The 14329-nt window shown below is 45.9% G+C and overlaps 1 protein-coding gene across 1 annotated transcript; it reads right to left on the reverse strand.

Annotated features, from left to right (window-relative positions):
• Positions 1 to 201: 201 nt before the first annotated feature.
• Positions 202 to 14017, reverse strand: LOC111980164 (TANK-binding kinase 1-binding protein 1-like). The gene is made up of 11 exons (XM_024010828.2): positions 13929 to 14017; positions 6504 to 6760; positions 5372 to 5500; positions 4498 to 4602; positions 4079 to 4229; positions 3804 to 3985; positions 3550 to 3611; positions 3248 to 3357; positions 2454 to 2959; positions 2060 to 2320; positions 202 to 1865 (listed from the first exon to the last, which is right to left on the reverse strand). The coding sequence occupies exons 2-11, from the start codon at positions 6735 to 6737 to the stop codon at positions 1737 to 1739; spliced, it is 1869 nt and encodes a 622-aa protein (XP_023866596.1). The 5' UTR covers positions 6738 to 6760; positions 13929 to 14017; the 3' UTR covers positions 202 to 1736.
• Between the last annotated feature and the right edge of the window lie 312 nt (positions 14018 to 14329).

Below are 14329 nucleotides of genomic sequence, written 5' to 3' on the forward strand. Positions count from 1 at the left end.
TGTAAGCAGTTGTTTAACTGGAAGGATCTCTTTTACTATTGCCCAACGCAGGGAATGTAAAATGCCTATAGGTATACAACATGTTCCCTTATGAGTTTAAGTCTAATGAATTGAATCGAAGCGTGGAACCCAGTCCAACCAGTTGCTGTTCAACAGACTAGTCATTGAAGACCGAGATAAGCTACAGTTCAACCAGTTACATCATTTTGAAATGTAGTCTTTATTATTTGCGTTACAGAAAACCCGAAAGATGACTATATAAAGCGTAAACTAAACCTCATGATTCTACTGAAGGAAGAAAAGATTCAGAAAAKGAATACTGTAGTGTGYTGGAATGCAATGTGAACACATGGGTTCATGTCGATTTTCAAATGTCATTCCGTCATCTCCGATTTCMTGTAGCTCCGTACTGTTCTGTCTCATTGGCAGAGTGTCTTGGTGTTCCTCCAGAAGCGATCCCGCAATTTGTTATCGTGGTAGTGTTACCGTCTATGGGGTCTATACTAATGGCGTTGTCTTCCGAMTGGTGGCGTCAACCCTGCGCGATGCTCGTCCCTCGGCCGACTGATCAGTGCCGACTGACGTAAAACAATGTACTGATGGTAGATCCCCCATCCAGTGTATTCGGATCATATTGATTGCTGTGCAAATTTCAGAATAGGCTGAGTTGAGAAATCAGCARATGTTCAGGTAATGTGTTGTGAATCTTGTCAAATTCCTCCCCCGTTGGGTTTTAAATTGTATTGACAACCTGTAGGCAAGTACCGGAGATGACTGCATATAAAGCTTCAGTATTCTGAGATTCACACATCATCCACGGAGAACAACAGCCTGGATTCACTGTACAGCTCTTACAAAACCAGAACATATTCAGCCTGTTATTACCCTAGTTTTAATCACTGCGGTACAATGTCATGAATCCCTGAATGTCAATATACAAAGGAGTTTCTTATGAGGTACCTATAGTGGTCCATCCTATCCCTGTTTCAGGGTCCTTGACATACCGCCATAGCTCAACCATTTATAGCTATTATCGCCAACCCCTCTGATTGTCATCCTTGACTCATTTAATTTAATTATATGAAGACACGTGAGATACTATAATTCATTCACTTAAAGATTGGTTTTCATCAAGATTCAAGAACATTCTTCTTTCCATTTGAACTAAATTCAAAAAAAGTGCTGTGTACCTCCAGTTATGAATATGCCCTTAGTCTGGGCAAAGACTTCATTCTGGTTTGACGGAGAGTAAACTTTATGATAAAGCATTTAGTTAGCGGTGTGACCCATTTACTGATGGTTTTAAAAACAGTGCGAGGTAACCATGTCAAAGACCATACCTGACAACATGGGCGAGATAGGGAGCATTCAGAAACAGCACTGGCCCTTGTTATAGCCCTAAACTAACGGTCAAAAACAGAGGTAAGGAAACTTTCCAGTTTAGAAAACGACTAGGGGCTTGACAGTATCACCTCTCTACAGTTAGATGGAGTCTGTTCCTCTAGAGTGCCATATTGCAAAGGGGATCCGCAATTGTGGTGCTGTCACTTTTATTGAGGGTGAGCCCATCGTAAATCCTGTATTTTTTTCAGCAGGTAGAGTCATGACGCGAAGCAGACTGGAGTAGGACGAATTCGCCTCTGGACACTAAGGTCGGTTATGTGTTTTCCTGGTAATGGTTTAGGTTAGAATTTGGCAGGGTAAGTTGTTCCTAGATCTGTGTCTGGGGGCAACGGTTAGATCTTGCTGTTCTCCAGGTGCGTGTCGATGTGTTTGATGAGGGCGTCGTCAGGGTAACCGGTGGGGAAGGTCAGCTGACACAGCGGGCAGCTCCGGGCGTCGTTCTCCTCTGTCTCCATCCACAACTGCAGGCAGCCAATCACAGAACGGCACCCGTTAGGATGTGTAAACACTCAACTCTAAGGTAAACACTGTAAWTGTACTCATTGTAATAACTGAAGATCTGGTTTTCTATTTGTATGTCATGTAAGGATGCTCTGATTTATTACTGCTATTGAGATACACTACTGAGCTCTGAAGTCTAGCAGCAACAACTCACATTGATGGATGGCCAGGACTGGGCGTGGTCTGCGTCCAGGTACCCTGGCAGGTGGCAGGTGAGAGTAGCTGGGCCATTTGGGGCCAAGAAGGAGGGGCAGGGAGGGGGTTCCCGTGAGCTTACCCCCATGACCCCCAGTGTCCTGGGAGGACTGGCCACCGGGGATGGGCATCTCCACTCCTCCTCATCATCAGACGACTGGGGCGGGGTGACCAGTGGAGTGGGGGCCGGGGAATCCTCCAGATGACAGAAGTGGCACCCCTTTGTGGATAAAAATTGTTATTTTAATGTTTTAAAATGTTACTCCCTAATACAACTCATCCAAACGAGTGGTGGGTTTAAAAAATGTATAAAATAAGGTTATATAAGTTATATATACACATGTGGTGTGTACCTCTGCAGCTAGAGGGAAGCCCTGCTCCAGGTCATGGTGATGGGGACTACTGCTCAGGCTGCTTCCCCCTCCTCCTCCTCCACCACCACCACCTCCTCCTACAGCTCCACGGGCCGAGGCCGGCCGGGGGAGCCCCGCCAGGGTAACCCTGGGCGGGCGGGAGTAGGCCCCAGGCTCCCCCATGTTCCTGGGCTTGGGCAGGGTGGAGACTGGGTCACGGAGYAGCCTGGGTGGGGGCCTCTGGTGGGCAGACGAGTCGGCCACCTCCGAGTAGCTGCGGCGCCCCTGGAAGCGGGCACGCAACCGTTGGCTGGTTGGACGGCAGGAGTAGGAGGCTGGGCCGGTGGGTGAGTAAGAGAGGCCAGTGGGGGAGTAGGAAGCGGGACCAGAAGGGGATGAGGAAGGTGAGAGGGGAGGAGAGGGAGAGGGGTGAGGGTGGAGGTGGTCTGGGGAGGGGCGTTGGGAGGCCGGGGAGCGACGCTGGGGGGCTGGGGAGTGTCTTAGGACTGGAGGAGAGAGAATGGGATGGTTATTATAGTCCATTGGTGCCTCTTTAGCCCAGCTGGTAGAGTATGGTGCTTGCAATGCCAGGATAGCGGGTTCAATTCCCGGGACCACCAGTACGTAAAATGTATGCACACATGACTAAGTGCTTTGGATGAAAGCATCTGCTAAATCGCATTTATTATCACATTAGTGTCCTTATTGGCACCCTCATTGGGCATACTGCAATTCCACTCCATTCAACGTGCATATGGAGCACAATCTTTAATATTCACATGTTTTCTACTGACCCATTTGCTCGTGGGATGCCTTCCTGAGGATCTCAGTCTGTTTGACAGCCAGACCTCTCACACGACCCAGCTCCTCTGTCAGTTCAGTGTAGGCCAACGCCAGGTTCACCCTGCACAGGAGGGACAATGTTAGGATTGTATCCAAAATGGCACCCTTTTCCATATATAGGGCACCACACCCTATGGGTCCTGGTCAAAAGTAGTGCACTAAATAGTGAATAGTGTTCCATTTGAGACGTGGTTATTCTACTGACATACAGTAGCTACATGCCAGGAGTATTAGCTGGGCAGCTGTCACTCACTGTTCATCTCCTGCCTTCTTTATCCACTCCACGTCACAGTGCTCACAGAGTGTGGTCACCTCCTGCTGGACAGAGACAGATGTGTGTGTGTGTGTCAGTGGAGGCTGCTGAGGGGAGGACGACTCATAATAATGGCTGAAACGTAGCAAATGTTATGTTACCATTCCACTGATTCCGCTTCAGCCAATACCATGAGCCAGTCCTCCCCAATTAAGGTCCCACCAACCTCCTGTGTGTGTGTGTCACTATCTGACCTGTGTCTGTACATCCTGCTGCAGCCTCTGTAGCTCCTCCTTCATCTCCGTCTCTCTCTGACACGCCCCCTGGGCCTGCTGCCGCGCCCCTTCTAGCTCCGCCTCCAACCGCTGCAGCTTTAGATCGGACACGGCGTCCAGACTACGAGAGCTCTGCAGGGTCGGACCCCGCCCGTTCCGTTCTGTAGTACACATCCAGGTACAGTGAGAAACATACACAGAAACGCACACACACGCACACGTCCGCACTCACTCAAACATACAAACACACTCACCACGAGGCACGTCCAGACTGGTGTGTAGCTGTAGGTAATGAATGTTCTTGCTGTGCAGCTGAGCACTGAGTTTCTGCAGGGACCCCTCCCTCTGCCTCAGAGCTGACTCCAGACCACAGATACGCTCCATGTGCTGCTCTGCTAGTGTTGTACAAACACACACACACACACACACACAGATGTAGGGTACATACACGTGTGCAGGTAGCGGTACAATCTGTCTCACACACGCACACACACCTCTGAGGTACCTTGCTGATGGAAAACTGATTGTCAATATAGTGTTTGCTTAAATTTGTATGTAAAGGATTCTATTTCATTATAATGCTTTAGCCTATAATACTGTCCCCTCCCGACATCGCTCTACCAGTACTACTCATGGTGTCCAGGAGGGGGCACTGTTTCCTGCTGCGTCTCACCATCTTGTCCAGGTCTCTCTGAACATTACTCTTCTCCATGTGGATCTTCTCATAGGCCTGAATCACATCCTCCAGYCTCTCCTCTCGCTCTTTACTCTTCTGGAGCTGAGGGAAAGTGGAGATATACAAAGGGAAACGTTAGAGCCAAATAGCCAATTTGTATACAATAACCAGAGCATTATAAGTTGAATTATTAGTGTGAAGCCATTATTGGAGATGACTATACCCCCCTTGCGGCCGGTGCGGTGGCTACGGGAGGAGGAAAGGTTATTTGAGGGAGGAAGTCGGGCCTACGAGGAGGAGTCTTGGTTAGACGGGGGAGCGGTATAGTTTTTTGACCGCACTTACTCGCACTTACTCATATGATATCTTGAATTTACCGCACAAAACAGCCTTCATTTATTGCACTTATAAGGTATTAGAATTAGAGGAATTATGAGGAACATTTTTGTTTTACCCATCTTTTATATTAGAAAGTCTAAGTTTTATACGCTTGAACGAAGAAGCATCCTTTTTGTTTGTAAACTTGCAATCCGAAGTGCCACACTGCCATCCTCTCTATGGACGTGCAGTAAAGCCTGCAGGGTGTGGGTGTGTCCCAAATAGCCCCCCTCTCACCAGGGCAGTGGTCATATTTATTGGATGGAATAGAGAAAATGTGCCATTACAGGAAAACTGTAGGAGAAAGGAAAATGTGTTCGATGTGCAGTTCCTCCCACTCCTCTCCCTCTTTTCTCCTCTCATCCCTATTTTACTCTCCTACCTCTCTCCCCTCACCACCCTCTCTTTGTCTCGCATCCCTCACCCCTCTCTTCTTCTCTCCTCACTCTCCCCTCTCTTCCTCTACCCCCTCCTCTCTCCCTCCATGTCTTACCTCCTGTGTGAGTGAGTTGACTCTCTGTTGCAGGTTGGTGGTYTCTGACTGCAGTAGGCTGGTCTCCTTGAGTTCACAGGAGCAGCACCGTAGGGTCCTCTCCTCCTCAAACTCACTGATCATAGGGAACTGAGGGAGAGGAGGAGGGGAGAGGTACAAGAGAAGGACAGAGGAGGAAAAYKAGATGAGTAGGTGAGAAAGTAGATCAAAGGAGGACAGTGAGAATAGGACACGGAGTGTCACAGCACAAAGATAGGAGATGGAAAAAGCAAAAGGAGAAGAAAAAAAGAGTACACCAGTGCAAGTCGAGGTCAGATTATTATTAGAGGTTAGAAAATAACCTTCCTCTACCACAAGCTTTTCCACTGTGAGTTTCAACTGAATAATGGCCTCATTCAGGTATGCCTGAATGTTTCAATACTTTCAAAATCAAYCCTTCCTTCCTCCTCTCCTGTGAGTAATCACTGATCAAACTCAATTATAAAGGAAAAAGCACAGGTTCCATAGAATAGCTTTTACCAATTCAGTCAAGTAAAATCAGTGATACCTTTAAAGGGATAGTTTGGGATTTTGGCAATGAAGCTTTATCTACTTCCCCACAGTCAGATGAACTCRTGGATACCATTTTTATGTATCTGCATGCAGTTTTGAGAAAGTTGCTAACTAGCATTTGCACATTTGCTAACTAGCATTAGCGAAATGACTGGAAGTATATGGGAATAACTAGCACTTCYAGTCTTTGTGMTAGGCTAGTTAGCATTTTCTTGCGAAATTACCTCCAACTTCATTCATACTGGACTCAGATACATAAAAATGGTATCCAGAGTAAATCTAACTCTGGGGAAGAAGATAAAGGGCTAAAATCCCGAACTATCCTTTTAAGGGGGATGCCTTTTAAAAATATTCAAAAAGGGATATTGGATGGCTGATGTAGACCTACAACATCAGTGTTGCATACTATCTGACCAATCAATGTCWGTGTAACCAAATGACACACTATTCCCTATATAGTGCACTWCTTTTGACCAGGCCCCATWGGGCCATAGGRCTTCCCTTTAAAGTAGTGCAGTATAAAGGGAATAGGGTGCCATTTGGGACRTARCCTCTGTCATGAACAGATCAGTCAACCTACCTTGACCTCATAGTTCTTCAGCTTCCTCTTGATGCTGCTGTTCTCTCGCTCCAGGCTGGCCAATCGCGTCTTGATGTCATGGTAGGCGGCGGCCAGGGCGAAGTGGGAGGGGTACATGTCGTCTTGGATGGGTGAGGCCGACCAGTTGACCCCYGACCCCAAGCCGCAGCCRTCATCCCTCAGCCCCTCGCCCCCGCCCAGGAGGCCCAGCTCGCCCCCAAAGAGGGACTCCATCCCTCAGGCAGGTCAGTGGCTAACTGAGGGGACACACAGGAAGGAGGGTAAGTCATTAGAGCCAGTCATTCTGTAATACTAATGTTATGAACTGCAATACCCAATCTTTGTCTGTGTCCCAAATGGGTGTCATTTGGAAACTATTTTAGATTTTTATTCAGAAAATGCTCTCTTCTTTCCCATTCATGTGGGATTGAGACATATATAGCWGGATCTACACAAACACAACAGATTGTGTTGACACATTTCAAAGAATCTTATAAAACTGGTATTTTGGTGTGAAGAACAATCACTTCAACGACAACATCAAACAACACTGTAACTCATGTTAGTTGACTTGTAAACAGACCACAGCSCCCTCTAGCATAGAAGGCTAGGATAACAGGAAGGATATCACCTCGTCGCAGCATAGAAGCAACAGGGCAGCTGCGCCACCCATAAGGCCTCTTCCAGTTCAGTGAACACACACTACTGTCCCCAGGCCTTCTGAGGGAACAGAAGGCTGTGGTCGTTCCGGCGCTACCCTCTCTCCGCCAGCACTCTCCTCGCAGAAGGGGGCGCTAACGAGGCTCAAATGGCAGAGCAACGGGCCCTGGCGCAGCTCTGGTGTGAGTGAGAGCCATGGTYGACGGGGCATATAGAGTGGGCGTGTGCTAAACCTGCCCAGCAGAGTCTGTCCACAGTCTAGGGCTAGGCTACACATTGCCCGCTCCATCTGCCACCGGCTAAATCCGATTGGCTGTTGCCATGATTGCTATACCATCCCACATCCCGAAACATAAAAAACACCTTGTTTCTTCTATTGCTCCCTCTCCCCACTCGGTCGGGAAATCTGGAATACTCAACGGAAGAAATATATAGATGCGTCATGGTGTGCTCTAGCCTAGATGTAGGCCAAACCAACTGTCACATACAGACAGCCATTGCTTGTGTATGTGGAAGGTTTCCCAGTCCAAAACACATTAAGGTGGCCAACGCTGTAACGATAAWATATTCAATATTAAAKTATCCATACTACTCCATATAGAAAATKTACGTATATTCCCCTGAACTATTTTCCCCTTCCCCTCTCCAAAAGCAAATACATACACAAAAAAAACTAGACATTATGCATACATATACATATAATCATGCTGAAGTCCCCTGGCCTGCAAAGGCTGAAGGGCTGAATCATAGTCTGTCGTTACGCTCAGCTTGGCTCATATATTTACAATTACAGGAGACCCRAGAGAGTGGTGTTCTTTTGATGTTGTTGGGTCTGCCAGCTGCATCTCTCATTTCTGATTCAACATCATTCAACATCTCCACAGCAAAGGCATGCATAGATATGGAAACAGCCCAATGAAAGAAAGGCTTTCCAGCTTAGGTACCATGGTGAACCACGTGTGTCAAAGCTCCCTAAAGTCACTTTCTGAGTACCCACATGGTCAACATCCCTCCTCTAACATCAGTGTGACCACTAGAAACCAATCTGGGACCTTGTTTTACAAAGTCTTTCCCAGCACAATTGCCCCTTCTGGGATGAATAATACTAAAAGTTGAATTGGATTGCATTGAAACCATGTTAACAGACATAAACCAGTTGTTCCCCCACCTAGCCACCCTTGTCCCTGGAGCTCGGGAACTGCAGCTGCCCCAGTGCTCCAGGTGGGTGGTGCCGTTGCATCCTGTAACGCCCACGAGATTCACCCGTTGGAGACGAGCCGCTTTTTGAGTTAAAGGAGCAATCTGCAGTTGCAACATGCATTGTTGAACATTTAAATCAATGATGTACACTCAGTGTAGGGTTGCAAAATCCCCGGGAACTTTCAATAAATTCCCTGGTTTTCCTGAAATCCCAGTTGGAGGATTCCCCCGAATAAGAAGGGAATAAGCAGGAAATCCAGAAATCTCCAACCAGGATCGCTGGGAAACCAGGGAATTTATTGAAAGTTCCCGGGGATTTTGCAACCCTAACTCAGTGTACAAAACATTAGGAACACTGGCTCTTTCCATGACATATACTGACCAGGTGAACCCAGGTGTGATCCCTTATTGATGTCACTTGTTAAATCCACTTTGATCCGTGTAGATGAAGGGAAGAGACAGGTTAAAGAAGGATTTTTAAACCATTCGACAATTGAGACATGGATTGTGTATGTGTGCCATTCAGAGGGTGAATGGGCAAGACAAAATATTGAAGTGCCTTTGAACTGGGTTATGGTAGTAGGTGCCAGGCGCACCGGTTTGAGTGCGTAAAGAACTRCAACACTGCTGGGTTTTTCACACTCAACAGTTTGCCGTGTGTATCAAGAATGGTCCACCAGCCAAAGGACATCCAGCCAACTTGACACAACTGTGGGAAGCATTGAAGTCAACATGGGTCAGCATCCCTGTCGAACACTTTAGACACCTTGTTGAGGCCATGCCCCGATGAATTGAAGCTGTTCTGAGGGCAAAAGGGTGTGCAACTCAATATTAGGAAGGTGTTCCTAATGTTTTGTACACTCAGTGTCGACCCATTGATTGTTGAAGAATAGAACTTATAAATGCCTCGTGAGCTTAGTTCAACTGTCGTACCCCATCAGAACCCCAAATATAAGCTTGTTTTACTCCAATGTTTTTAAACAACGTGAATGTAAACAAACACTGTATATCCCAAAAAACATGGTTAAAACTATACATTTAATATCACGCATGGTCAGTTTTGAGAGTGGTTACATTTCACCAGCCCCATCTTTCAGCTTTTTACCAAAACAGAGGCAGGGTGCCCGCTTTGTTATTGTTTCAATGGCGGATAAGCCCCTATAACCCAACGTGTATGCAAACCAGCGGCAGACGTTCCCTGCCAACCCGCCGCTGTTTGAGTCTCTATCACGTATTCATCGCCGGAGGGAGGAGACAGCTGGGTGGGTGCAAGACTGATGACAACTGGATTAATGAGTTGGTTAGGGCTACTGTACACCAGAGCATTACAATAAAGTCTGTTAAGAATGGGGTTTTGTTGGTTGTTCGGGTTTCTGGAACTGAGGCAGGAGCAAAGAGTTGTTTCTAATACAGAATATCAAAACACTTGACAGTGTGCAAGTTCAAAAGTTTTAAGTCAGGGATGCCCAACATTTTCTGTGGACCCACCCATGTATGTGCTTACATATGGTTTGTGCCTCTATGCATGTGAATCCCTTTAAATATGCACCACTTTTCCTCTTCTCTAAGTCTCCTTTTGGTTGCATGTGGTTTGCGTTTCTACCTCGACTGAAGCCTAGCCTGGAGACAGTTATACTTCTGGCGAGAAAGGTCAAGCATCTTTCCTTTACTAACACCTACACACACCCACCCACACATGCATCATGCATCACTCACTGACACACACAACACACACACAGTACACGCACGCACACACATGCATTTACTAACACCTACACACACACCCACACATGCTTCAACTCACTGACTCACACTGCACACACACACACACACACGTCCTCTCTCTGTTGCGAAAGCAGAGGACAGAGTAGCGACAGTCAAACAGGAGCTGCTAGCGAGCCCATTCCCCCCAGGGCCAATCAGAACAAGCCCATATGTCAATGTCACATGGCTAATTCATATTTTAATGTTCCGGATATCAGCCAGAATGGATGCCCCGAGCAAACACTAGCCTAGCCAAATGTACTGTAGAGATTCAATATGCGTCTACGCTTTGGTTCAGTGTTAGTTTAGCACGATGCTTCTGTAAGCTAGCTACTGCAATGGTTTAGCATCATAGTACACTTCAGTGCTGTATTTGTTTGTTATACTTAAGCAAGTAGCCTTGCACGAGCGAGCCAGAATGGCTCATAGGAGCAGGAGCCTATCTCCTGTTTCTGTAGTGTGAGGCAGCTTGATGTACMAGTACAACCCCTGGACATGACACTAGTCTATCGCAGGGCCTTACACCCAATCTATCTCCTTAATCCTGAGTGCCAAGCAGAGACGCAGAGATCGGGTCCCATTTTTACCTTCTTTCAATCTCAGGGTGGGGACACTGACCACAAGGCCAGTGGGTTGGTTTTCAGGTAGGACTACACGTAATCCCCAGTAGGCCTACACGTAATCCCCAGATGAACGTTGAACTCTGCTCTAGTAAATTGGTTATTTCCTTGCTGCTTATAATCTGGCACTTAGGTCAAATACTTTATAGATGGATGGCWGCATCTATCATAATGGMCACTTCAGTGTATGCAGAATGATGCCAAAGGTTGACACTTAAAAGGTACAGGACTGGACACTTTAAAGCTTGAATCCTTCATAGAAACGGAAACGAAGCAGGCACCCCGTCTCTGATTTGGTAAAAAGCTGATGGATGGGCCTGTGGAAATGTAACCACTCTCAAATTCATTCACAGAGCTACGGATGCACGTTTTGAGGATATAGAGTGTTTGTTTATATTTACATTTTTTTTTTATAAACATTGGAGTAAAACAAGCTTATATTTTGGGTTCTGGTGGGGTATGACCGTTGAACTAAGCTCATGAGGCATGTGTAAGTTACATTCTTCAAGAATCAATGTGTATATATCATTCATTTATAAGTTTAAARAAATGTATGTTTCAGCTAGCTTTAAAGGTAATTTCCGATTGAGCCGACATCTGCAGCATTTACCATGAATGCAGTCTCGGCAAACGCATAAACATTGCCTTTAAATGTATATTGYGCTGTAGCGCGTCTCCAGCACTAGGGATTGAATCGAGCCCTTAGAATGTACATGGTCCTTGCAAAGACAAACAAATGGCAGGAAAACAATGTCTTTTGAAAGGAATGCATTTCTATATTTTTATATAATTTGAGGGAGAGATGAGAGGACAAACCCAGGGAAAGAGATKAAGCAAAACGAGGAAAGGGGGAGAGAGAGGAAGAGGATGGAAGGATAGAGAGTGTCCTTGAGGATTGGCACTGTCCTACATGTGAGGGGAGAACTGAGGCCAGTACTGGGGGGAGGGGTCACACACACACACACGGTCAACAGCTTAAATAGATGTTGCATATGCGCGTGTGAGGGGCAGATGGGTAACCTAGTTCTGACAGGACAGAAAAACAGGGACACAGACAGGGACACAGACAGGGACAGACACACCGAGACAGGTGTGTGTGCAACGAGCCAGCGACCTAATCCACTGTAGCCCTGTGCAGAAAATCATCTATACGACAGACACACACACGTGTTTTACGTATTGAAAGCCAACCGTTCCCATCAACCTTCACATTACAACGAGCCCCAATTGAATGCGGTGCTCCAAACAAAATAAAACCAACGCAATCATACAGCCAAAAGGCACAACACAACAATTGGTGGTGGGTGAGGTGTCTCACCTCCATATAACATAGGTTGTATTCCAAATGGCAATATTTTCACTATATAGTGTGCTATTTTTGGCCAGAACACTAGTCAAAAGTAGTGCACTATAAAGGGAATTGGGTGCCACTTGGAACGCACACCCTTAACCTCTCTTACAGTAGGCCTGGTGGAACATGTTACATAATAGACTACATTATAATCATTATCACTGTCAATGGCCCACGAGCATGCTTCGTCATGCATCAAGTGCTGTACAGGCCTATCTGTACGGTCTTCTCCAGTAATGGATTTGACTTACACACTGAAAAGCAACTGGTGACAATGCATCCAGAAAGCGGTGGGCTTGAAAGATCAATGAGGAATGTTCAATATTGCTAGGCGCACATGTCTACATCATCATTGTGGCATTGTTGCTGCTGTAATGGAAGGCCTTAGTGGTCTGAGAACAGAAGGTGTCCAAATAGCCTACTTGATTTCAGGAGGGACATTAAGTGATGTTAGACCTTTAAGCAAGACACCGGACACTTAACCTTGAACGTTTCCATAAACAGCTGTATCAAAATAAATAATTGAAATCCATCGAATAGATGCGGCTACAAAAATCAAGCCATGACTTTTAGGCAAACCTGATTTCTTACTAAAATATACTTCAGCGATAGGCATTACCTTTACTAGTAACATAAGTTTACTGAATAACACTCTCATACCAACACGTCACTCTCCAAAGTACCCCCAGATACAGTAGTTACCGGCTATGCACCGACGCCGAATGTCAAGCATCTAGAGATGCTATTCCCTGCGGGTTCCGTTAGCTGATCCTTTCGCTAACAGCCTCTGACTGGTTCGGTGGGTGGTTAATGGACAGTCAATTACTCACAGTGACCAGTGAGGCGCGCTTTAACACCATGCACAGAAGGATCGATTCCTCTGATTTAACGGATTCTGCCTGTTTGTTTCCTCAAATGCACGTCCAGCTGTCTTTGTTAATGGCACATATTTTTTGATGGTCACGGTCTGTCATAGTAGGGACATTTCAACGTATAAACAGGACAACTTAGACAATTGAAAGACCTACGCATGGTGTTTACATAACTGAACAAAAATGTCAAGCACCATGTTTGATCAAGGACATTTTCATTTGAATAAACTTCCGTTGACCTACCTGTGTATAATGCATTCGGTGCCTGTTATTATATAGGGGTGGTTCATAGACATAGTTACCAAGGCAACTTCGTTTATAGCATGTAGGCTACGTTTGTGTTTCTAAATAAATGATAAGTGAGAGAACCATTTTGGTCTGAAGCATTGTCAACATGAGCATTCAGCACCACTAGCAAGTGAACAGCGCAAGTTTGTATACGCTGCTAAACCAGTCGGGAACTGTCCAGTGTACCGTAGTGCTGATCTCTCAAAGCCACAAGCACCAACATTGGGACAATAATATAGTTATGTCATGACAGTTACCAAAAACACAACAATCAATCACGTGCATGAATATCTCCGTAACCAACAACCACGTCGTATGCTATTCGTGGTTGTGTAGACTACATTTGTCCTGTGATGACTCACAATAGAGCATCTATATCGTTTCTCTCCTTACGGCAAGACACCAGTGCTCGTTGCCATTCTCACTTTGTAGCGCAATCAGTAGCTAGCCTAGTCTACAACATGGGTGTATAGAGCGACGCTGTTCTCTCCATCTCTCCCAACTAAAACAATGAGCTCGCGCTTTTCCCCTTCCTCCTCATGTCAAGCTCTTTTTATAAAAAATTTAAAAAACATTGCCGTGAGCGTTACTTAACACCTGTTTAATTAAAAAAAGACTCTACAAAGGCACAACAATAAACACTGTCAAACAAATACCACGATATACTTACGTGTCCTCGTGAGATGCTGTGAAAAACCCATAGCGAGAAAGGGGGTCAAAACGCCACCGTTCATTTGCGGTTTACATCGACAATGGTTGGATTGTGGATGCTTGTGACGCGACGCCCCCCCCCCCCCAACCCCTCTTTACACTCCCATTCTGTGATGAACCGAGCAGTTTTTACCAATAGAAGACGGTGAACTGGGTTGGAGCGGCGTTCAGATATGGCAAAGGAGTTGCATATCAGAAGATCACCGACATTTTAGAGTTTATGGCCAAGAATATAACAAAATGATAGCAACAAAAAATAAGCATGACATCCCCATATCATATAGGTAGTGTTCAATTGTCACATTCTTCGTCTCATGGATCTCTTTGTGTCCCTGGTTGCATAACTGCCTGAATCAGAAG

The sequence above is a fragment of the Salvelinus sp. IW2-2015 genome, linkage group LG20 (assembly GCF_002910315.2).
Source record: "Salvelinus sp. IW2-2015 linkage group LG20, ASM291031v2, whole genome shotgun sequence".
Classification (NCBI taxonomy): Eukaryota; Metazoa; Chordata; class Actinopteri; order Salmoniformes; family Salmonidae; genus Salvelinus; species Salvelinus sp. IW2-2015.